At 39.4% G+C, this 25348-nt stretch overlaps 1 protein-coding gene across 1 annotated transcript in view; it reads right to left on the bottom strand.

The window, feature by feature from the left end:
• Positions 1-25348, bottom strand: part of LOC122788060 (low-density lipoprotein receptor-related protein 2-like) — a 1238079-nt gene that overhangs the window by 1006459 nt on the left and 206272 nt on the right. Inside the window, exon 16 of the mRNA XM_044054982.1 lies at positions 23077-23280. Coding sequence (XP_043910917.1) covers positions 23077-23280 — 204 coding nt within the window. The remainder of the gene's footprint in view (positions 1-23076; positions 23281-25348) is intronic.

The raw sequence follows: 25348 nt of genomic DNA, 5'->3' as shown, positions 1-25348 counted from the left end.
GTAAAGGGAGGCTGGTCTAGGGCTTGGAATAAGCATCCTCATTGGTCCTTTTGAATCTTTTTAGAGCTTTTTTTTTCAGGTTTTGGCTTCTGGTATTTAGGCCTTGCATTTGAGCAGGTTTCTGCTTGTTTGCATGTCGTGCAGCACCATACACTGCCAAGCAGTTGTGTAGCCAAGCTGGACTGTTAAATTCAGCAAATTTTCCCTTGAAACCCAGGCAGAAATATCCATTCACTGGGCCGTCTCTGAAAAGCCACCCCTAGTGACAACAGTCTTCCTCCTACCATTATAGACAGTTGGACTACTCTTGTTTCTCTTGTCAACCTTGTTGACTTGGGCCTCTTGAGGCAGTGTAGCAATTGCCTCATGTACACAGACAACCCTTTACTAATAACACAATCTAGTGCTAGAGATGCATTTATGCCAAGAATCTAAAATCCACACTCTATCTCACTCAAAACAATAACACGGAGAAGGTTGGCAACTCACCCACTACTACATATTCCCATTGTACCACTACTCATACACATACCACAACTCATGCACATAGTATACATCAAACATATAAATCCACATATGTGGAGATTCTCTCGGAAACCTTACCAAAACACCAGAGATCTCCAAAACACAAGACTGCTACAGCTAACACAGTGCCCACAGGACCCATGACACATAGCAACACCAGTGTCTCACCCAGCAAGCCCGTAAGGCATAATGCTAAAAAACATGTTTTCTTGTCATTGGAGACTCAACAGTGAGGTACACAGATGTCCCACTCATCAGATTGGAGAAGGAGAAACTCATGGCCAGTTGCCTGTCCATTGCCAGGATTCATCAAATCATGCATGTACTCAGGTCTCTCAGCATCAAATATCATTATGACTCTGTCATATTTCTTGTTGGTGTGAATGACCTGATATGTACCTCACTGGACTATAAGAAAAGAGACATGGTTGAGCTCTCTGCATATGTGGCCCAGGCAGGTATGTCCCTAGCCTTGAGCAGCATACTACTCTCACCTAGAATGATGTCACAGTATAAACAAAAAAATTAGTGATTTCAAAAATTGTCTCAGTTTTTGGTGTCATTCAAAGTGGATCCTGTTTATCAGGCTGGAAAGTCATGGTCGACAAACCTCACTGCTTTGCCAGAAACAGTTTGCACCTGGCAACCCCAGGCTTTTGGCTGCTGGCAAAAGCTCTTGGCCACCATAGTGCCTTTTTTTTTTTTTTTTTTTTTTGGCAAGGTCTCAAAAACATTACTGATATGAAATTAACCAGTCAGAACAAAATAAGGGTAATGCTGCTAAATGCTATGAGCTTAAACCAAAAACTGCACTCCCTGGAAGCACTTCTGTCACTAGAAGATGTAGATGTCTGTGCGGTCACAAAAACCTGGTTTAAGGCCTCAAAGAGTACCCTGCCCTGCAAGACTACAATGCCTTCCACACCTTTAAACTGCAAAATGAACATGTGAAAACCAAAGGAGGCAGTATTTCAGTCTATATTAGAGATAAATTCACCTCCCAGCTAGTTAGACTGGACAACTCCATGGAGTCACTCTAGTTCCAAGTTACGGTGGGTAAGACTCCCATTCAAATCTTAGCCCATTAGAGATCCCCCTCCATGGGTCATGACACCCATGAAGCCTACTTAACCAAACTGAAGACAATCCAAATTTTTCTGAATACACTGGTTATGGGGGATTTCAAATATCCCACCATCAACTGGGAAACCTACTCTAGCCCAAACTCACTGCCACAAAAGTTCCTTGAGTTTGTGAATTCAAATGACCTGGAACAAATTATCCATGCCCCAGAAAAGAGGAACAAACATTCTAGATCTGGTCCTCACCAACATGTCAAACAGGTGCACTTCTGCAACTGTTGGACCCTCATTAGTTAAAACTGACCACAAATTAGTCACCTTCAAGCTAACACAAGCCCTTATTAACCTGTATGGTTTCTCACAAGCTATAAACTCCCCCACCAGAATAAATAAACTTAACAATAAAGAAAGTACCTTGGATTGGATACTCACAAATAGTCCACATCAAACCTACACAACAGGAACCCTTCCAGATGACCTAAGGGACCATTCACTGATATATATATTATCAGACATAAAACTAGCCTACCCATCCCTAGCACTATCAGAACAGTCCGCAGCAAAAAACACTTTAACACCGAGCTGTTCCAAACAGAACTTAAACAATGCAATTGGACACCTCTAAAAACTCTCCCTATAAATAAAGCAGTTGAATACTTTAACATCACTTTCTTAACAATCCTAGACCATCACGCCCCAACACGCTCTATTAGAATTAAAACTAAACCAGCCCCTTGGCTCTCAAATAATACTAGAAAACTAATCCTTTGCAAAAACAAATCCTGGGCTAAATGGCATACTACAAAGAATACTACTGATCACCAAACCTTCAGACAACATAGAAATATTACAAAAAAGCCATCCAACTACAACAATCCTCCCTCAAGGAACCACAAAAATTTTGGACTAGTATTAACAAACTTCTATACCCAAGTGAAACTATCATCCCTAACCCTCTAGGCTCCAACCCTGACCATCCAATACAAACAGCCAACGCCTTCAACTCTTTCTTCACTGATACTATCCAAAATCTTGCAAACCATCTGTCCCCTGACACCTCTAATTTGCCTACTCCCACTAACATCCCCCCCATTATTTCATTTAGAACCAGTACCCACATCCTACATCTGCTCCCTAATCCAAAAGCTAAAACCAACCACTCCCTCAGCTGACAAACTCCCAGCAAAATTCCTGCAAAAAGGAGCTAAAGCTATTGCTTATCCCATCTCCATACTGATAAATAGAACCATAAAGGAAGGTACTATCCCATCTATCTGGAAAATTTCTCATATCATCCCACTACATAAAGGCGGGAACTCCAACGACTTTTCCAGCTTTCGTCCCATAGCACTACTCTCCCCACTTGCAAAAATAATGGAGAAGTGCATTCACAAACAACTACTTAACCACCTTCTCCATCACAATCTACTAGCTATCAACATGGCTTCCGTCCATTCCATAGTACCACCACTGCCTTGTTATCCTTCACTAACTGTATCAACAAAAACCACAACAATAATATTCTTTCTTCTGCATGCTTTGTTGACTTATCTAAAGCCTTCAACATGGTTAATCACCAACTCCTTCTACACATACTGAAGTCCCTTTCACTTGACCCTTCATCTATGAACTGGTTCACATCTTACCTTGAAAATAGACAAATGGCTGTACTCTGGCAAAATAAACCACCTTCCTATCTCACTAGGTGTTCCACAGGGTTCCATACTAGGCCCACTCCTGTTTTCCATTTATATCAATGACCTTCATCTAGCCATTCCACTCTTTACCTGCATTCAACATGCAGATGACTCTACTATAATCTGTTCAGCCGCATCCCAGGCTGAAATTCAGTCTCTTACACAAAAAGCTTTCAACACTGTAGAACAATGGTTCTCTAACCGCTGTCTCCTTCTCAACCCCCAAAAAACTAAACTTTTACTCTTCACACCTACCCAAAAGTCCACCCCTCTACATATCACTCTCACATCCAACAATGGTACTCTTATTTCTCCTGACCCAACCACCAAACTCTTAGGAATTACAATTGACAATAACCTAAACTTTGATACTCACATAAATACCACAATAAAATCAGTTAACAGAAAACTAGGATCCCTCTACAGAATCAAGCCTTTTCTTACACCAGCAGATAGGACCGCTATAGCCAGAACCCACCTAATCTCAACCCTATTTTATGCTTCTCCCATATACACCAACCTCTCTAAAAATACCCTCAGCAAAATAGCTATATCATACAATAATATTGCTAGATTTGCTACAAGCTCTCCTTTCAGAACTCACCACTGTATGAATCTGAAACAACTAGGCTGGTTAGAATTTCTTAACCAGCTTCAATTTCACCAACTTACAATAGCCCATAAAACCCTGCATCAACCCAGCAACGCTCCAATACTCTCTACCCTCATTATACCATATAATAACCTCAAGATACTACGCTCCTCAAACAAAATGTTAATTGATACTATCAAATCAAAAAACTCAGCAGGTGACTCCTTGTTCTCTAACTCTGTTGGAAAAGTATGGAATCAACTACCACATGACCTTACATCTCAGACCTCTCTCCCACTTTTTAAAAGGAATCTAAAACTATTTCTCAATAAACACTGGTTATGCTCCTGCACTAACCCTGACTAACTTTCATCCTTAACTCTCTTTTTCAGACTACATCCACTACAATCCTCCCTATAATGCCTCTGTAGACTATGTTCTGCATATAAATCTATGTTACTTAAATATTATTATTGTCACTTTGAGTAGTATAATTATGCACATCTTTTGAAAAAAAAAAAAAAAAACAATTTTTATTTTTTAATTTTTAATTCATTTTTGAAACAATTGCTACTTTTTTTGTTGTTACTTTTTCATTTTTGCATGTTTTTTCCTGGAGCTTTTCTCCCTGGGCCTCTACTGAAAATGATCGTGTATCCAGTTAGACTAGCCCGGTCAACAAATGTAAAATAAATAAAAATAAAATAAACACTAACACCAGAACTCACAAAGGGTGAAATCAGGCTAAAAACTTCGCAAGCTGAAAGTAGTAACTATGAAAAGTCCGGTACAATCACTTGCATATGTGTATAAACTCGGCTGTACCAGAAAGAATGAAAGCTAGAACCCCAAGTAAAAACATGCTGCCATAGTGGACTTCCAGCATCAGCAAACTCTACAATAAATGCAAAAAGTTGCTGTCCAAGAAAACAAACACAAGGCCCCAACAATGGAAAAGCACCCTCCTCAGCCTCAACAGGCAAATAAGACAACTTGTCAAATCCTCCAAGAGCACCGTTGAGAGAAACCTAGCAAGTACTGCCAAGGATAACCATAAAGCCTTTTACAGCTATGTAAGTAACCTAAAGGGTAGGACCCAAGCATATGCAGAAGTAGTGGCCAACTGTATCACACACTGACTCCACAGAGATAGCAAATCTGCTAGCGGATAGGTTTGGTGAAAATTTCACTCCCTTATCCCCTCTTAACTCACAACAAATCCCCCCTCAAACTCCCCCTCCACCCTATATATCTGAAGAGCAGGTCCTCACAGCCCTGTCCAAAGCAAAAACACAGTATCTGTGGGACTAGATGACATCCCACTTTGTCTTCTAAACAGGCTACAACATGAATTAGCATCGCCACTAATTACCCTTTTCAATCATAGCCGAACCACAGGCTTTGTTCCTGTGGAATGGAGAACAGCTACAGTTATTCCCCTCCACAAAGGTGGCCTAGCAACAGACCCAGGGAATTACAGACTGTTAAGAGAAAAAGTTTGAAAACATACTATTATTTGTCTCTTTCTCCCATCTAGCAAAATGAATATGCTATTTGCTGAAGTGTTGGTAAGAAAAGGTCATTGAACCATGTTTTATTAAAGATGGGCTTTACCTATGATAGATGTAGTTTGCTTATGAACTTGAATAACATCTGTTTTCTATACTTCTGAATAAGAGTTAATTTACTGAGGCAGGCTGTGGAAAATTCCAGCCACCACTGTTGAACTAAGTATGCTGTACCTTTTTAAACGTTCTACACTAACTGTGGTTTTGAGGTAAACATTCTACACTAGCTGTGGTTTTGAGGTAAAGCATTCTTTTCTGAGGTAAATTGTGATCCTAGATGTTTTTCATAGCCAACTGTCAACTGTTAGAAATGTAACAAAAGCTATTTTGGCTAGTAACAGGAAATTATAAAAGTTGATGTCAGTAAACAAGCTGATCAGATTGAGATCATCTTGGCCAACATGCTGCTGTAATCTGGTTAGCTGCAAATAAAGAAGTTTTTCATCACCTGAGGCAGATGCGACTCGCTTGAATTTTTTCTTCTGACATTTTGGTCCTTCGGACCGGAAACTTCTACGAAGATACGGATCAGACCGACAGAGAGACCGAAAAACCTGTTCAGGTGAGGGTTTCTCATCTTAAGATTCCCTCGACGGAAAGCCCTCCGACTAATTTGTCGTTGGAAAGAGGCCGGCCGCTCTCTGATCCCTATCTGAGGGACGGTTTTCGAACCAAAAGGGGAAACGGAGTCTCATCTGGTTCAGGTAGGATGAAAACAATTTTCTTTTAATTTAATTTAACCTTGTCGACAGGGGTTTTATTTTTAGTTAAGGGTGGGTAGGAATAATTGTTAAGATTATTTTTGTTAGGATTACTTGTTATTTTGTTAGGATTACCTGTTATTTTGTTAGGATCCCCGTTAAGATAGCCCCATTTTGTAATAAGCCCTATAAAAATAATTTTGATGCAGTCCTAAAATATACAGTCCTAAAATAAGAAATCTAGGAAAACATGGGTTCAAGTTGCTGCAAGTGTGAGAGTGATGCCTGTTTAAATGTTGATGCTAAGTATATGAAAAGTTTAAACAAAAATAATGTTAAATTTTTGAAGAAGTGGAAGTTGAAATATGATTTTGATGGTACAGTGAATAAGAATGCCTGTGCAAAATTGGTTAGAGATTTGAAAAGAGATGCAGGAACTAGAACTAAAAAGCAAAGACAATTGGGATTTCCCCAAGCACAAAAATGGTTAGAAGAAGCAAATAAATGAGCTATAAAAGAAAAACAGTGTCAGGAAAAAGAAAAAATAAATCAAAAGGGATCACTGGTGCCAAGTGGAAAAGTAGTTTATTTTTAGATAAGGAGGATGAGCACACAGTTTGTGCAGTACAAAGGTAGGCAACCGCCCCACCGTATGGTGAAATTGCTGCTGCCATACCGGGGGAACCTCCTCAATATCAGTCTGAAGATGTGGGATCTGTACATCAGGGTGGGTTATTAGCTGCTCAAGGAAATGTTGTGACCCCTCCAATTTACCCACAAATTCCCGTAGTACCTAAGGTTGCTTTGCAACAGGTAGACCAACCTATGCAGTTAAGGTCAGGACCAGCAGGGCAAGGACATTGGGCTATTAAACTTTCTGACCATTCAGAAGCTCTTCCCTTAATACAAGTTGCAAACCCACAAGCAGGAGATGTTGGACAAGAACCAACTATTTTAGTTTATCGTCCCTGGGCTAGAGAGGATATAAAACGAGCTACGGATGGTATTCCTCATCCCAAGGTTAATTTTCAAAAGTTTTCTGAGGACATAGTTGGTATGCATTTAAGTTATCATCTAAATGGTTTAGAAGTAGAACAAGTAGTGCGACAAATCCTGGGTCCAGATTGGCACTTAGTTTGTGGTTCTTGGACATGTAAGGCAGATGACAGCACTACATTAAAGCATAATTCTGGGGTGTTAGACACACGAGTCACTGATCTGTTAAAGAAAATTTCTGATAAGTGGCGTCCAAGAGCAGATTGGACAGTAATAAATCAGTGCATCCAAAATGATGATGAATCTGTAGATCACTATATTGTAAGATTGACAGAAGTGTTCAATAACCATTGTGGAATGACAATTCCGCAGGATCAGACTAATGATAGTCGGTATGAACAGCAATTGAAAAATGCTTTTCTTAAAGGTTGTAAGGCTCCAATACATAGTTTTATTACTAAGCACATGGTAGATCACAGAACATGTAGACTGCAACCTTTGTTTGAATATGCACGGCATGCTGAGCGACATTTTAATCTAAAAAAGAAAAAGAAAGTACAAGTGTTAGCAGTAGGGGATGATGGTGGGATATTCCTAGTACAGGACCAAAGGGGGCAAGGGCACCGTGGTGGCATAAAAAAACATGGGGGCCCGCAATGGGACACGTTAAATGAACCGGGTGGACATTCAGCCTATAGCGAAAGGTTAAAACGTGGAGAATGTTTTAAATGCGGTAGACGTGGGCATTTCGCTGCTGACTGTGAAGAGTGGCAACATTCCCCACAGCTTACGAACAAGGGCTCCGCATGACTATATGATAGTAAAGAAAGGCGCCATCTTCATTATGGGGATAATGAAGAGGCAGACACTCTCTACGATGAATGTCAGAACACTCTAATGGAAGGGCGGGATTGTGACTGTGAAGTCATAAACCTGGCAAATTTGGGTATTGCTATGCATCTAGATCAGAAACCCATGATAGAGTTTTTGGTTGAGAGACAAAAAGTGGAGTTTTTATGTGATTCAGGTGCATTGCGTACACTTTTGGGTCCAGCAGTTCTGCCTCCGAACTGCGAAACAGATGAGTTTGTCCTTGTAAAAGCGGCAAACGGGAAAATTTATAAGGAACCACTGTCTCATCCTTTACTGTTCACAGATCCGCAAACAAACCAAACTGTTAGGTGTAGGGTAATTATATCAAAAGTTTGTCCAGTTAATTTGCTAGGAAGAGATTTGATGCATGTGTTTGGAATAGCAGCAATTCCCACACTTAAAGGTATTGAGGCAAAAAGGTTAGCGGATGGCTTAGTAGTACAGGAAGTACAAGACTTGTTTTACTGGTATAGCCTAGACTTGATTTCAGATGGCCCGGGGAGGGTTGATACAGAGTTGATCAATCTAGCTCTAAGTAAATCTAGGAGCGGGTCACCGCAGGTTGCGGCGCACTTACATTGTACAATGTTCTATAAGGCCCCTGGTCCGGATAAAGAATTTGAAAAAGAATTCTTTAAGCACAAGTGTGCAAGGATAATTTTGAATGATATGTTTTGGGATACACAAGGTAATACAGTAGTAACCTGTACTTTGACTAAGGAAATGAGTTATTTATATCGCTCAAGTTATAGCCCACATATCTCAGTTATTAAAGCAGTGGGGACACATTGGGTAGATTTGGCGAAAAAGGTAACGATTTGGAACACAATGTCTGAAAGTCAGTTGAAAGATCAACAGATCCAGGTACAAAGATTAAATTGGGTGACTTGGGCATGACCAAGTGTGCACCTCAGGGATGACAAAACAGAAATGGCATGACAAATCCTCCTAACTCAAGAGGAAGATAGTGCATCAAGTGCCTTGCCTGTAGATTTATGGTCAAAAGGTAAAGGGGATGTGGGACTGATGAAAACAGCAGGTGAAGTTTGTATAACTCCAAAGTCAGGTTTTAGACCTCATAAGCACCAATATCCACTAAGTAAGCAAGCGGAGGAGGGAATTAAACCAGTTATTGAACAGCTAAAACAGGTAGGAATTCTTGTTGAATGCCCAGATTCACCCTGCAATACTCCGTTGTTTCCTGTAAAGAAACCGGATGGGTCATGGAGGTTGGTTCAGGATTTACAAGCAGTTAATTCAGCTGTGATCCCAAGAGCACCGGTGGTCCCTGACCCCTATACATTACTTAATGATTTACTACCTCAGCACAGATATTTTTCTGTCATAGATATAAGCAATGCCTTTTTCTCCATACCACTACATAAGGAGAGTAGATTTTGGTTTGCATTCACTTATCAAGGTAAAAGATACACATACACCAGATTGCCACAGGGTTATTGTGAGAGTCCGACAATATTCGCACAAGAAATGGCTGTGAATTTAGCTCAGTTTGTTCCCCCAGAGGGAAGCCAGGTTCTGTTGTATGTAGATGATATTTTGTTGGCCTCACCCATGCAGGAAAGTTGTAAAAGGGATACCCTTGCCCTTCTTAGTTTTTTAGCTGAGCAAGGACATAAGGTAAATAAAGAGAAGTTACAATTGTGGAAAGCACAAGTAAAGTACTTGGGTTATTTAATCTCGCAGGAAGGTAGACAATTGGAAAATAAAAGAAAACAAGCAATTCTTGAAGCACCTATGCCTACGACTAAGCAGGAGATGATGTCGTTTTTAGGTGTGACTAATTTTTGTAGAAGTTGGATTCCTAATTATGCTGAAGAAGTAGGGCCATTGACCGCACTGATATATGACACTCCCATGGCAGCTAAAAGTAATATACAGTGGACAGATAAGGCAATACAAGCATTTAATAGAATTAAGCAATTGATAGCAGGATCCTCTGTTTTGGGTTTTCCGAACTATTCTAAGCAGTTTGTACAAATGGTTGATTGTAAGGGAGGATATATGACTTCGGTTCTGGTACAAGTACATGGGGATAAACAGAGACCGATAGCTTTTTATTCCTCCAGATTAGATCCTGTTGCAAGGGCATTGCCACATTGTGTTCAAGCTGTAGTGGCAGCCGCCATGGCAGTGCAAGCCTCAGCATCAATAGTTTTGTTTCACCCATTAAAATCACGAGTTCCACATTCAGTAGCTACTATACTTTTGCAAGATAAGATAACCTTTTTATCTCCTAGTCGACATTTGTCATGTATGACAGTGCTGCTGACACAGCCACATATGACCATAGAAAGATGTACTACTCTTAATCCGGTGACACTTTTGCCGACTCCAGAAGAAGGTACTCCACACATTTGTTTAGAGAGCATTCATGACAAAGTACTTCCCCGACCAGATTTAACGGATGTTCCGTTGGTAGAGTCTGATCTTGTTTTGTTTGTAGACGGATCAGCAAAGAAGGACACTGTAGGAAAAACACTAGTAGGGTATGCAGTCACCACAGAAACTGAAGTTTTGGAAGCAAAAGGATTGTCAAATATTTATTCTGCCCAAGCAGCTGAGTTAGTGGCTTTGACTCGAGCTTGTACCTTAGGGGAGGGTAAAAAAGTGACAATTTATACAGATAGTCAGTATGCTTTCTCCACTGTGCATGTTTTCTCCCAACAATGGAAGAATAGAGGAATGGTTACTGCGACAGGCAAACCAATAAATCACAGAGATTTAATTTTACAGTTGTTAGATGCAGTGCAATTACCACTTCAGATAGCGATATGTAAATGTTCCGCACATACTAACAAAAAAGATCCTGTCTCCAGGGGAAATGCTTTTGCTGATATGGCTGCAAAAAAGGCAGCTCAAGAAAATGATTTGCTTTTACATGACAATGATTTAGAGCCCGGACACCTCTTAGACTTAGAGACACTAAAAATAATGCACACATTGACAACACAGAAAGAAAAATGTTGTTGGGTAAAATATGGTATTACCCAACAGGATGGGTTATATAGGGCATCAGGTGGCAAAATGGTATTACCCTCAAACCTTTTTAGGTATGCTGCATTGGTTAGCCATGGACCTGCCCATGTAGGAATACAGACAATGGTTCAAATAGTGTCTAAGGTGTTTTGGTGTAAAGGATTTTCAACTTATGCAAAGCAATTCTGTTTATCTTGTTTATTATGTGCAAAGTATCATGCTCAGGGGGGAATTAAGAAATCTCAGCAGGCATTCCCTACCCCTCCATATCCATTCCACACACTCTGTATGGACTTTATTGAGTTGACACCCTCAGAGGGAAAAAAAGTTTTGTCTAGTCATAATTGATGCTTTTTCTAAGTGGGTAGAATCTTTTCCAGTAAAGCATCCTGATGTACACATAGTAGCAAAGCTTTTGACAACAGAAATAATTCCCTGATTTGGCCTTCCAAGGCGCATTTATAGTGATAATGGGTCTCATTTTGTTAACCAGATTGTGCAGAAGTTGGGTCAAGTGTTTCAAATTGATCTCAAACACCATTGTGCTTACCATCCGCAGTCAGCTGGACTGGTGGAGAGACACAATGGTGTCCTGAAGAGTAAACTCTGCAAACTGATGGCAGAAACACATAGATCCTGGACTGCGTGCCTTCCATTGGCACTCCTGTACATGCAAATCTCACCCTCCTACAAAGGACTTGCACCATTTGAACTTTTGTTTGGGAGACCATATTACATCCCGCAGTGGCAAGGATTGTTGCCAGAGGAACGTGAGGGGGGTGAGGATCTAGCGGATTATATGAAGAAGCTGCTAAATGTCAAGTCTCTTGTAACCAATGACTCCTTTGCAGATTCCAGAAGTGAAGCCTTGTTAAGCGTGGCACCCGGGGACTGGGTGTGGATCCGAATTGTGAAGAGAAAGAACTGGTCATCCCCCAGGTGGGAAGGCCCATATCAAGTACTTATCTCAACACCTACGGCTGTAAAGATCACAGAGAGGACTTTGTGGATTCATATCACCCACTGTAAAAAACTTAAGACTTTTCCTTCTACCATTGATGTTGGTCAGACTCCACCGGACCCCTGAACGCAAAGTCTGACTACAAAGGAAGGATGGCCATGTTCAACTGGTACTTGAACTGTTACGTGATGATGATTTTGGTGGCGAAAGTAAATATGTCCATACGAGAAGGAACAGTTGTGAGAGAAAAAGGAATGGTGGTGCTGCAAGTGCAAACAGGTGTTACTACTATGTTCAAGGTAAAACTTTGTGAAGGAATTTTGGACTGTTCTAAAGGGAACAATGATGATTTCTTGACTCATGCAAAATACTTGTGCAATAGACACTGTACGTCCTGGTCAAATGTTTGGTGGTCAACAGATGTGAATGGATGGGAAACAAGTGGTGCAGTGATACCAGAGAAAGATAAAAGCAGGCAACAAAGAATAAAAATTGTGCATTTCCAAGGTACTGAAGTAATTACTATAACCATTGTGTCACCACAAGAAAGTGATTCAGGAGTTTATGGAATCGGAGTATCTCTTCCAATTGGAACTGATCCTTTGGGGACCCTCCAACTTAAAGTGCAAAGCCTTAAAAATGCTACAAGTAAAGCAGATTTTGCCTTCACATAAGAAGAACAATTGTTACTCGAGACGGGATTCGTACACCATAACGAATGGTTATCTTGGGTTAGATATAGTACCCGAGAGGCACATCGTGAGAACTGTGTTTCTTGTGCTGAAGGTAAACAGCAATTAGCAACAGTTCCATTGATGCAAGCTGAAGGTAATCTGACGTGTCTGTTAAAGTTATTCTTCAACAAAACCGAAGATAAATGCAAAGATGAAACCCAGCATTTTCCAGTCATAAGCAAAGTTGAGAAACCGCCTACAGCAGTCTGTTATCCAGGTTCGTATATGTGCATTTCCAGAGATGGCACAGGAAAGAATTATGGCAATATGGGACAGAACTATTGCAATGTTACTGTGAATGGCAATGAGAATCCATTTCTGGAGAACCAAACTCATAGTTTGGCAGACGTATGGTGGTTATGTGGAGACAACAAACTCAGATCAAGGCTTACGATTCCCTGGAAGGGAACTTGTGCACTTGCAAAGTTAATTCTGCCATTCTACATTTTCCCAGTTCCAGCAAGCAATTTCGTAAGAGAACCTGAAATAAAGCCGAGGTGGTTGAATAAGAGAAAAAGAGAGGCACCGAAGCAATCCTTCGATAGCAGTGTCTACATCGATAGCATTGGCGTACCAAGAGGCGTGCCTGATGAATACAAAGCAATAAACCAAATAGCGGCTGGTTTTGCATCCATCTTTGTCTGGATTCAACCCAATAAGAATGTGGACTGGATCAACTACATTTACTATAACCAGCAGCGTTTTGTGAACTATACCAAAGATGCATTAAAAGGTATTGCTGAACAACTGGAGGCCACTTCGCAGGTGGCATGGCAGAATCGAATTGCATTGGATATGCTCCTGTCCAAAGAAGGAGGAGTTTGCAAGATGTTTGGGACTTTCTGTTGTACATATATTCCGAATAACACTGCCCCTGATGGGAGCATCACTCGAGCTTTGAAAGGTTTGGAAATGTTATCCAAAGAATTGGCAGAGAACTCTGGGGTAAGTAATCCCTTTACAGACTTTCTACAAGCGTGGTTTGGAAAATGGAGTCATCTCATCAGCAGTTTCCTGGTGTCCGTTGGAGTCGCTGTGGCTATCGTGGTGGTATGTGGTTGCTGTTGTATACCCTGTATCAGAGGTCTTCTACAAAGACTGGTTGATACTGCTGTTATGAAGACGATGTACCAGCAGTTGCAACAGACTGGTGAAAGTGAATACATTGAAATGTGACTTTTGCAAATGTTTTGAAGTTTAAAAGTTTGTCTTGCAAATGAAGTAATGTATGCAAAGAAAAACTTAGTTTTTACCATATATTGCTGAAATAAAAAGACAAATAAAAGTGTTTTGAGGGGGGAAATGTTAAGAGAAAAAGTTTGAAAACATACTATTATTTGTCTCTTTCTCCCATCTAGCAAAATGAATATGCTATTTGCTGAAGTGTTGGTAAGAAAAGGTCATTGAACCATGTTTTATTAAAGATGGGCTTTACCTATGATAGATGTAGTTTGCTTATGAACTTGAATAACATCTGTTTTCTATACTTCTGAATAAGAGTTAATTTACTGAGGCAGGCTGTGGAAAATTCCAGCTACCACTGTTGAACTAAGTATGCTGTACCTTTTTGAACGTTCTACACTAACTGTGGTTTTGAGGTAAACATTCTACACTAGCTGTGGTTTTGAGGTAAAGCATTCTTTTCTGAGGTAAATTGTGATCCTAGATGTTTTTCATAGCCAACTGTCAACTGTTAGAAATGTAACAAAAGCTATTTTGGCTAGTAACAGGAAAGTATAAAAGTTGATGTCAGTAAACAAGCTGATCAGATTGAGATCATCTTGGCCAACATGCTGCTGTAATCTGGTTAGCTGCAAATAAAGAAGTTTTTCATCACCTGAGGCAGCTGTGACTTGCTTGAATTTTTTCTTCTGACACAGACCCATAAGCTTGACCAACCTCATCTGTAAGACCATGAAACATGTCATTTTGGACCTCATAAATAAAGATATCAGTGGCCTCCAAGCCCTGGATCCTACCCAATTCTGTTTCTTAAAGGCCAGATCCTGCCTGTTAAATCTGGTGGATTTCTTTGAAAGTGTGACCAAGGCCATTGATGGGGGCAAATCTGTGCACACAGTGTACCTCGACTTGGCAAAGGCTTTTGTCACAATCCCACATTCAGACATTACTGATAAACTTAGCAAACTGAATGTAAACTCCTTCATTGTAAGATGGGTTGCCAACTGGCTCACAAACTGGACACACACTATCAAAGTGGGTGACTCCACATCAACCAGCATACCTTTTACCAGCGGGGTGCCAAGGGGGCCAGTGCTGGGCCCCCCTACTGTTTGGTATATACTTCTCAGAAGTGCATGTCAAAACTAAGGGGTTTTGACTGACTAATTTTGCAGATGACTACAAACTAGGTGCAATCATTGAATCCTCAAATGATGTCAGTATACTCCAGGATGGTCTCACACAGACCAGCGACTGGTGTATTAGTCATGGTCTCAAACCAAATGCAAAGAAATGCATCATCATTCCCTTCAGCACAAACAATGTCCCTTCACACTATCAAATCAACAGCAAGTACCCATTGAATCGTAAGGGACCTGGGATCACAGTTTGACTGAACTTTGACCACCATGTGTCTATCATAGTAAGGAAAGCTTTCCACATAGCGCACTTGATTAGTAAAGGCATCGACTCAAGAGCAAAAGTAGTAATAACCCCCCTATACTCATCACTAATCAGGTCCATAATTGAGTATAATGCCCCATTTGGCATGTACCATACTAAGCACCTGCAGCAATTACAGAGACCTCTGAGATTTCTAACAAAGAAGATCAAGGGGCTCCAGCATGTGCCTTACACAGACCGAATAAAGTACCTGTCACCATACTCCGTATTGTATAAACTTCTTAGGGATGACTTATACCTAGCCTGCAGAGCAATCCAAGATCCAAATCTAATGAACTTGCTGCATAACCATAAATCAAATGGGTCTAAGGCTACCTGTTCCAGGGATTTAACTATGGGCTGCGACTTAAATAGGACATGTTGGAGAGAAAGATGTATCTCCCAGTGACTGCCATGTCTTTGGAACATTCTACCAATTCATGTGAAACAGAGCACCTCTTTGACACTGTTCAAGATGAACCTGGATGAGTGGATGGACCACCTTAAATTCTTACCGGGGATAGCACCCACAAACCTTCTGGACATGGGCAGTCATCGCTAAATGCATTCCTGGGTATTGGCTAGCATTTCTATGGTATTACATTGGGATGAAATGTCTAGGCTTAAAATGACCTCTGGGTCAATAGCCTAGTAATCTCCTATGATCCTATGATCCTAAATGGTACATTTTGTACAATGATCCAGGTTAAATGTTAATAATATTTTGAATCCAAGCTTTAAAAAGTAAAGAGGAAACCATTTTGTTAAGGACAAATATGAGGCACAAACTCTAGTTGTAGTTGTAAAGTGATGATCAGCATGAGAAAGGACTGCTATTAGTCATTATGTAATTAATTTTGGGATACATTTTTGCAATATATACAGTTTGATGTAAAGACGGTGTTCCATTGTTATTATGGGCGCATGACTGGAGTTTGTTTAGTTCTAGAGGCACATCCCAGAGTGGGAGTACTAATCATATGGAAAAAGTGATACATTTGTGCTACAAAGTAATCTCACTAGTCATAGCAACTGTGTTGCATTGACTAAATGAGATAGTTATGTTGAATAAATCAAAGAAATGTGTATGATTAAAGAAAGCCTTTCCTTACCCCTTGTTAGTTACACTGATAGATGGACAAAGGTATATTCTGGTTGACAGGCATCATACAAGCTAGTGAAATAAGTAATGAACATAAGACTAGAGTGGACTGTAAGCTATGGTATGCATGAAGTGCATATTATGTGTTAACTAATCAGTCAATCTCAGGACTGAGTAGCAAATTGAGAAGTGGCAGGTTGGTGTAATGGTTAAGGTGTTTACCTTAAAACACAAGCTTCAGGGTTTGATTCTCCCATGGGGTAATTGGCTAGGCTTAAAATGACCCACAAGGGCAGCTAGCGTAGTAGGAACCCATGAACTTCCTGACCTATATAATATTGGATAAAAAGGTCTCGCAGGTGGGAAAGGTATGAGTTATGGAAGAAGAGGAATCAGTGAACTTTGGTTGGAGTTTTCAACATTATGTTGTTATAGGACAATAATAAGCATGGATGACTGTGTACAGAGGGAGGCCTTTAATGTGATGGAGGCTGGAGGCACAGCTTTTTAAATACAGGAACATATAAACAGCAGCAGTGAAAGATGAGCTTATAGGAAAGGACTGTAGAAGATAATGTTGGATCAAGTATTAGTCATGTAATAATCATTAAAAGACCTTGAGAAGTGTGTAGAATTAACAGAAACTGAGAGGTTAAAAGTCATATCCACCTTTCAGCCTATATGATAGCCAATAAATCTAGAATAAAGTAGATTGAGTATAAATGTTTTAAGATTTCCTGTTATAACAGTGGGAAAATGTAGTTATATAGTAATAAGGAATAGAATTAGTACAACAGAGACAAGCTGGGTGTGGTTTAATTAAATTTAAGTGGAAATGAATGCCATATTGTATTGTATTATATCTTACTTGGATTGTCGCCTCACAATAAGACGTTGTCCTGTTCGATTCTCAGCTAGAGCGTCTTCTGTGTGGAGACATACGTGAATGGGCGTACCTTCATTGAAGGTTGTGCGTCAGGGCCGGCAACGCGGCATGTAAAAATCTACTGCCAATCATTAGCAGACCGGAGTTCTGCTGTGGCGACCCCTAACCGGGAAAAGCCGAAAGACACAACAACAACAATGTTTGCTTCAATAACAGCAAAATACAATTTATGTTTAAAAAAATAATTCTCACAGTGTGTCAGTGATAGGAAACCCAAAATCTATCCTTCACCTATTAGAGAGGAAATTAATGGTCAGTGGGTGGGCTGTTGTTAAAAAGAATCAGTGTAGAGACAGAAAGTTGTTAAAAGAGCATATTTTCATTTGTTACCTGAAAACTGAGTGTGGCAGTCTTAACCAGTGAGGTATATTATTCCACAAGGCAAGCACAATAAATATAAATGGTCAAAACGCTGATATCTGTGGTCTCTCTCTAAAAAAAATCACAGAACTAAGATGTCAGGAGGTAGAACCTGTCACAACCTTTTACTGGTCGATTAGTGCTAAGAACTCGGGCGGTAGAACCTAGACAGATTTTCTTAGTATATCAGCCGACATTCATGCATGGAATGATATAATAAAATATCAGCTTAAGACGCCCTCCAGAGAGTTATCTATCTAGTGCAAAAGAATGAAATCCGGAAGCTTTTGTGTGTTCCATTAATATCCTGCCTGTTAAATTTTGCCCCCACATTAATTTAAAAGTCACTGTCCCATGGAATCTAGCATGAAGGCAATTATAATAGCTAAGTCAAGCAAACTGTAAGGTGTAGTCAGCAAAAGCTAAATCTTGCTGTAGAATCAATTGCATAACTCTCAGGGAATTTCTTAGGTTGGTGAAAGAAGATTTATAAACAGCTGACACCTGAGGGCCAAGTGGTGCAAACAGAGAGTTAATTCATGCTGTGGTCATAACTTACATTTAATTAGCAGCCTAGGGATCAGAATGTTTGGCCAGTCAGAAACTGTAGTCCAGGGGACAGGTTTGATTACTTCCACCTCAGTTTGCCTGCCATGTGACACTTAGATAAGAATCTTAGATTCCCCCCCTGAAAAGAAGAATTTCTGTCCAGTGGGCTTACCTGGCTGATTGAATGAATAAAAAAGAATAACTTCAGTAAAACGGTAGCAAAGAGGAAGAGTGTACAGGATGGGAAGTACATCTTCTGTGTATGTGAACACATATAGAATGCAGCAGAGCCCACGTAATGATCATCACACATATAATGTCAACAATGACCAAGGGAAGGGTTAAACAGGAAAAAAATGTTTCTGAGCCATACAAGATAAAAGTATTACACTGTTTCTCTCAGAGTGACATGAAGGAGTCAACCTGTGGCCAAACAGATTTTGTCTCAGAAGACTGATGACTGTTACTTTACTTTCATCTCCTCACGATGTCCTATCCCTGTTTCCTGAATGAACTTCACAGTTCTTAATAGTGACTGCCAAACAAGTACTAAGTTATGCATTTTCAAGGAAGCAGGAAACTCCAGCCAGCTGTCTGCACCAGTATGAACCAAAATTGCTGTGGTAAATCTCCAAGCAGATCACACATCAGATCTTACTTCTCAGAGGTGCAGGTACATTATTTACCACTCATATCAATGTGTTCACATAGAAAAGACAGGTAAAGTGATCACCCTTTTACTCATATAGGAGTACGTGCAGGGAAGTCCAGGGAATCTGGGAAGGTGGGGAGCTTTGCTAGTGTGTCAGTGACTGGATGTGCATGCGTGTCTGTAGGGGCATAACAAATATACATGGATGTCTGTGTGTGTCTCTGTCTGTCTGTCTGTCCTCATGGTCGAAGTAGAGTAGGTAGGGGATACCAAGACTGTGTGTGTGTGTGTGTGTGTGTGTGTGTGTGTGTGTGTGTGTGTGTGTGTGTGTGTGTGTGCGCATGTGGTGGAAGAGAATGAGTGGGAGAGTGTGTGTGGTGGGTGCAGATGTGGGTGGGTCTTTGATAAAGAGATACATGGGTTTCTAGGGAGAATGTTAATACAGTCAGGTCTGAGAGTGCAGTGTTTGATACAGAGACATGGTAATTAGCCAGTAATAAGATATTTCTTAGCAACTATACCATGTCACTGAATCAGAATTTGTCACTGTTATGGTAATTGACCAACCCTCACTGGACACACAGGCTAAGAACAATCATTTGAATCCCAGGTCATGTATCAGACATAAATAATGCACCACCTTGTATTTTGGATCATTTCACTTGTGAAAGACTTGGCAAGGCAAAACAAATTTCAACTGTCAATAAAGTTAAAGTGTGGACAAAAACAAATGTTTAGTCCAATGACTTAATTAAGCTAGCAATTTATTTACTAGCTTGTGTTGTTTACAAGGAATGTATCATATGCAGACAGACCGTGTAGTGTTACTAGTTATTCGTGCTCCAAGAAAGTTCCAGTAGCTTTGCAGAGTAGAATCAAAAAGGAGTTAAACAGTATGGAGAAAACAGGTGTGATTCAGAAACATTTAAAAACTACTAAAAACATGTACCATAGAAACTGGTGCTAATCATCCTGATTTGATCTAGAATAAGTCGACTTTTGATAGTCTGGTGAATCGCTATCAGCTAGTTAAGTGCTACCATGGCTCTTGGTCTTGGTATTGTAATTTATCTTGACCTTGCCAAAGCACAGGATAGTTTGCCCCATAATGACATAACTGGGAGCTTGCTAACTAGAAATTTGAACCCTTATTGTAACGTTGGTTCATCGCTGGCTCTCAAATAGACACCAATGGGTTCTTCCTGGACACCTGGACCCCATGTACAGAATGGGGAAAAGGGGTTGAGGATGGATGGATGGATGGATGGATGGATGGATGGATGGATGGATGGATGGATGGGTTCTTCTTTGTAGAGTGTCAAAGTAAGTTCCATTTACCACAGTTGTACTGCAGGGCTGTGTGTTAGACCGTGTTCTTTCAAACATGTGTTTTTCCCCTCTTTACCAAAAACTGTTTCACATCAGATTTTGAAACACACAGATGATAACAGGATAGGTTTATTAATTACTTACAACAATGATATAGATTATGTCATGAGTACCTGTTTACAAGAACTAAACTCTTAAAACTGCTGGAGTTAAATATGATAACTCACAAATTTAAACTGATACAACTTAACCAGCTGATAATGATACCTGATAATGCAGCTATAGATGAAACACAGCTATAGATTAAGTTAAGGTTATGAAAGACTTATGAATTCTCATTAACAATAATCTGTCATTCAGTGAAAACACATTTAAGCCAATGAATAAGGCCTTTCAGATTATTAGTTTAATATTTAAAACCATCTCCACAAAGGACCCTGTATTTTAACCATTTTGTACACATCGCATATAAATATAATAATATAATGCCTCAATGTGTGTGTGTGTGTGTGTGTGTGTGTGTGTGTGTGTGTGTGTTTGTGTGTGTGTGTGTGTGTGTGTGTGTATAAATATATATATATATATATATATATATATATATATATATATATATATATATATATATATATAAAACGTGACATAAATTTAGCGGAGATTTACTTAGACAGACATGGACTGTCATGATAAGGATTATAATGCTAAAGTTCATGAGTCTACACAGTGTCAGTTATAGACATGCAAGGAGTATGTTATACTTACCATATAAGGAATGTCATAATCCACTTCTGACTGATTCTCTATGATTAGAAATTTATATTGTAATACAAGATCCCTGAGTTTCGGAAACATGTATTTTTCTCCATTATAACATGCAAGAGGAGAATATTTATGCATCAGTCAATCCTTAGTGAGTAATATAAACTGACTTTAAATATTAGGCAATCTAAAACATCAAGTTCATTAAAAAAATCAGACTGATGTTTACTTAGACACTGGTATATTCACTGTAAGTGTAAACGAGTCTTTGTTGGTCTTTTAGCACGTTTCCCTTGAATGTATGAACATATGAATTCATATTGTGTAGCAAGCACTGTTGCAGTTTGTAAGCCATGGTTATAAGAAGAGAGCATCGTCTCCGTTATACAAATAAAGAAGAGGTACCAGGCATGCCAGGATGAACGTATCTTCCTGTGATTAATGCCAACCACAGATACTGGCATATAAGGACTGATGAAAAGAAGTTCAAAGCCATGTGCTTCTAATTCACCTGCTGAATAACAGGAACTGTAAAATTAGAGTTACAGAGTCAAGACGTATGGGTCAAAGCTTAACAACCGACAGCCTGAACCCAGCTTCTAAGGAAGTGAAGGCATGGTTTCAATAAATGCCTCTAGCTAAGAACAAATAAACTCTTAGAGGATTTCTTGTAAGGATGTATTACTTCTCTGACTGTGTTATATGTACATTTGTCATTGAAGTTATTGGTGGGGCATTAAGTGGAATGATACTGAATTTGAAAAGTTTAAAAATAACTAAAGAACCTACACTGCAGTATGTTGGTGCTGAGAAGAGCACTTTTGAGTAACATCAAAGATTGAAAAAAAAATACTAATTTCATGAACTGTAATCACACTTTGACTTAGGAAAGGGGTCCATTCCTGTCATGGTATTAGAAACCCAACAACTTGGAGAAATTAAACTGAGTATGTTGAAAAGAAAAAGTCAGTCTCATTACAGGTAGATGCCAGTCAGAATGGTAATGGTGAATCATTTTACAAGAAGGTAAATCAGATGCTTATGGGTCCAGAGCCTTTAGAGATTGCCAGAGAAGGTATGCAAAGGTATGCAAGATAAAGGCAGATAAAAAAAACTCTTTGCTACAGTATATGAGTATGAAAAAGTCCATGAACGTATTTATGGAAAACCCTGTATTGATAAAACAGACTGTTACCAATTAAAGAGTATATTTAAAATGTCCTTATATAAAGCACAACCAATTCTACAAAGGATGATGTTGGAACTATACATATTTGACCTAGTTGTGAAGCTTGAACAGGGAAATGTGCACTGCATATATGGTGAGGCATTTGGAAACACCAGTGCAGTGACAGAATCTGTTTAGAAAGGAAATGAAAGTTGTTGTATCTTTCGGCTTTTCCCAGTTAGGGGTCACCACAGCAGAACTCCGGTCCGCTAATGATTGGCAGTAGATTTTTACATACCGAGTTGCCAGCCCTGACGCACAACCTTCAACGAAGGTACGCCCATTCAAGCATGTCTCCACAAAGAAGACGCTTTAGCTGAGAATCGAACAGGACAACGTCTTACTGTGAGGCAACAACGCTACTGCAGCACCACCACCACTGTGTAGAAAGGAAATGAAAGTGAATTGGATAAATATACAGATGACAATGACATAAATGGATGGCCAGAATAGAGGTCTGCTGTAAAAAAACTTCTATTAGAGGTTCATAGATAAATATTGGGCTATCAGTCTGCAGATTGTTATAATCCTATTCAATAACCAGTAGTCAGAATCAAACCCTGTACTTAGGATTTCTGAGGTAGAGACCATAACCATTATGTCATCCCTGCCCCCTCTAAAATTATCTTGCACACTAGAATAACTGACAACAACCTAGAGGAAGCTAGTTTCAAACCTACAACAATAACCTGTGTCTATACAAATGGTCCAGTACCCTACCTACCTAGCTACATGTGCAATGTTATAATAAAAACTTGATGCAGATCAGGAAAGCACTGATCTAGTATCTGGTTTGGTCATACCTGTGCCATCAATTCTGGCCTTGTAGAGCACACCGTTGTTCAGATTATTGAAATAGAGAACTTCCTGCCGCACATCATAGTCAACGGCACTAAAGTAGCTCGAAGAAGCAGTAATGGGTAAAATAACATCTTCCTGAAGAGAAATATTTAATGGGATCCCACGTACAGATGAATACGTTGTCACTAAAAGGAACTGACTTAACTCTGAAAAGAAAACCAAAAGAGAACAGTCAAACGCTAATAATAGTTATGAACACGAGTAGTTCTAATGTTTTCAGCATGTTAAGTTAATTAAACTGTGGTGGGGGGTGTTTATAATTTATAAAACTGTGCTTTAGTATGTGGGGTATACCATTCAGTAATAGAAGCAGAACATTATTTAGACATTTAAGTTCATAAAATCTATCACATACAATGTATTTCTGAGTTACTATGTGATTCCTCTCTTGTTTGCTAACCAGAACCACAAATCTCTTTCTGTATATCACCAACATGGAAATGAATACATTGCATTGCTACCATTTCACTTTTTCCTGATGTTAGCAATGAATTACTCGTAAAGTTGAAGTAGCCACTTTTAAAATGCTTCAGTAAAATGTCATATGTTATATAATATAAAAATATTAAATTTTAGTGTGCGCCTTTAGATTGTTCAGAAAAATTCACTGTGCATTGATTTCATCATTTAGTAATTACTGTGCCCCTTTTTAAAGTCACCGATATTCTCTATCACCATTAACTTATTTGTGTTACTATATGAAAATCATTCAGTATTGCTCCTTTTTAACACACGTCTCTTATACTGGGTATTGTAGAATCTGTCCATTAGTGAGTCTTAGTACCACAACAAGTAGCACAGTCTTGGGTGAAAGATGCACTGGGTTCAGTTCCCCAGCCCAAGTAGCTGTATTCATTTTCCAGTGCTGACACTGCAATTTAGTATAGGGGGCAGGGGTACTGCAGTCCTGAGAGTGCTGTCCTTCAGATAAGGCGTTCAGCCAAGACTCCATCTGCCTGAGTTAATGGTATCTCAGCAGGATGTAAAAGATCCCATGGCATTTATTGAAAAGAGTAAGGGAAGTTCCCCTCCTTGGTCAAATTATCTCTAATCAGCATGAATACCACCTTGGGTCTCCCCCCGAAAAAGAGGCCATTGGGTTTGTGAAACTAACCTGGTCAACAAAGTGTACATTAAATAATGTACATGTTTTAAAAATGGAAATATAAATTCAACTTATGTTGTTACAATACATGACCATAAGTAACTTACTTCATAGTTTTATTTTCCAAGTATCATTTTGAAAGGTTCGCAAATGCTTTTATTTGAAATAAAACTCCAAATCCTTTTTGTGCCATATAAACCCCCAAACCATACAGTATAAGTCTTTTCATAAAAGCAAACTAGCATTGAAAGTCGTTTTGTTATACACAGCCATTTCTCTTGCCTGTTTCACTTGGTATTTTACTTACTTAACCATGTAATCGGCAGTATTGGTCAGCATGAGGTTTCATTCTTGACAGCCTCACCTTAATGTCCTTTCTATACTTTTGGCTTTAATTCTGCTGTGATCACAAATGAAGAAGGCTCTTGGACACATGAGATGACGCCATCTCTATTTGCATTCTATTATCAGTAATGTATGTTATTGGCATATAAAATGAATATATGGAGATCATAGCTGTAGCATAATATATTACTTGTACAAGCTGTATTCACGTCAGCTCAGAGCCAAAATGTATTCACATGTCAATTCTGAACATAAGTGCTTAGCACACCTTACAACAGTCACCGTTTTATGCACACTGATGCTTTCTCTCATTGTCTCAGCTGAATATCATTTCAATCTGTCTACCCTTTCCACATTCATCTGTCTCACCATTTCTCCCTGCCTTCCCCTCCAAAACTGGCATACTGTCTTCCAAATTTGGTGAACATTTAAGATAAAATTTTGTTTGGAATCTCAACTTATTTTTTGTGGTTCCTTATACCACATTGCTATCTTTTGGAAAACCTAGCATTTCTCATAGCCTGCTGTGTTGTGTATTGAAATAACAAAACAGGAAGATTATCTGTTTCCTGTTGTCCACATTTCAGTTTATTTAGCAGTGGGTGATCACGCATGGTGAACTTGGAAAGGGGGAGGAGAAGGTGAGTTTAATGTTTGTTTTTCACATTTTCCATTTCTTCCTTGTGCAACTTCACAGTTAGTATATATAGAGAGAGATTAGTGGGTATCTTCATCAAGAATTTCAATAAAGAAACCATTTAAAA

This window comes from Protopterus annectens, chromosome 13.part0 (genome assembly GCF_019279795.1).
Source record: "Protopterus annectens isolate FY-2018-M chromosome 13.part0, PAN1.0, whole genome shotgun sequence".
In the NCBI taxonomy this organism is placed as follows: domain Eukaryota; kingdom Metazoa; phylum Chordata; order Ceratodontiformes; family Protopteridae; genus Protopterus; species Protopterus annectens.
Note: the sequence above shows the minus strand (reverse complement) of the source record. Positions and strands in the feature narration are given on the sequence as shown.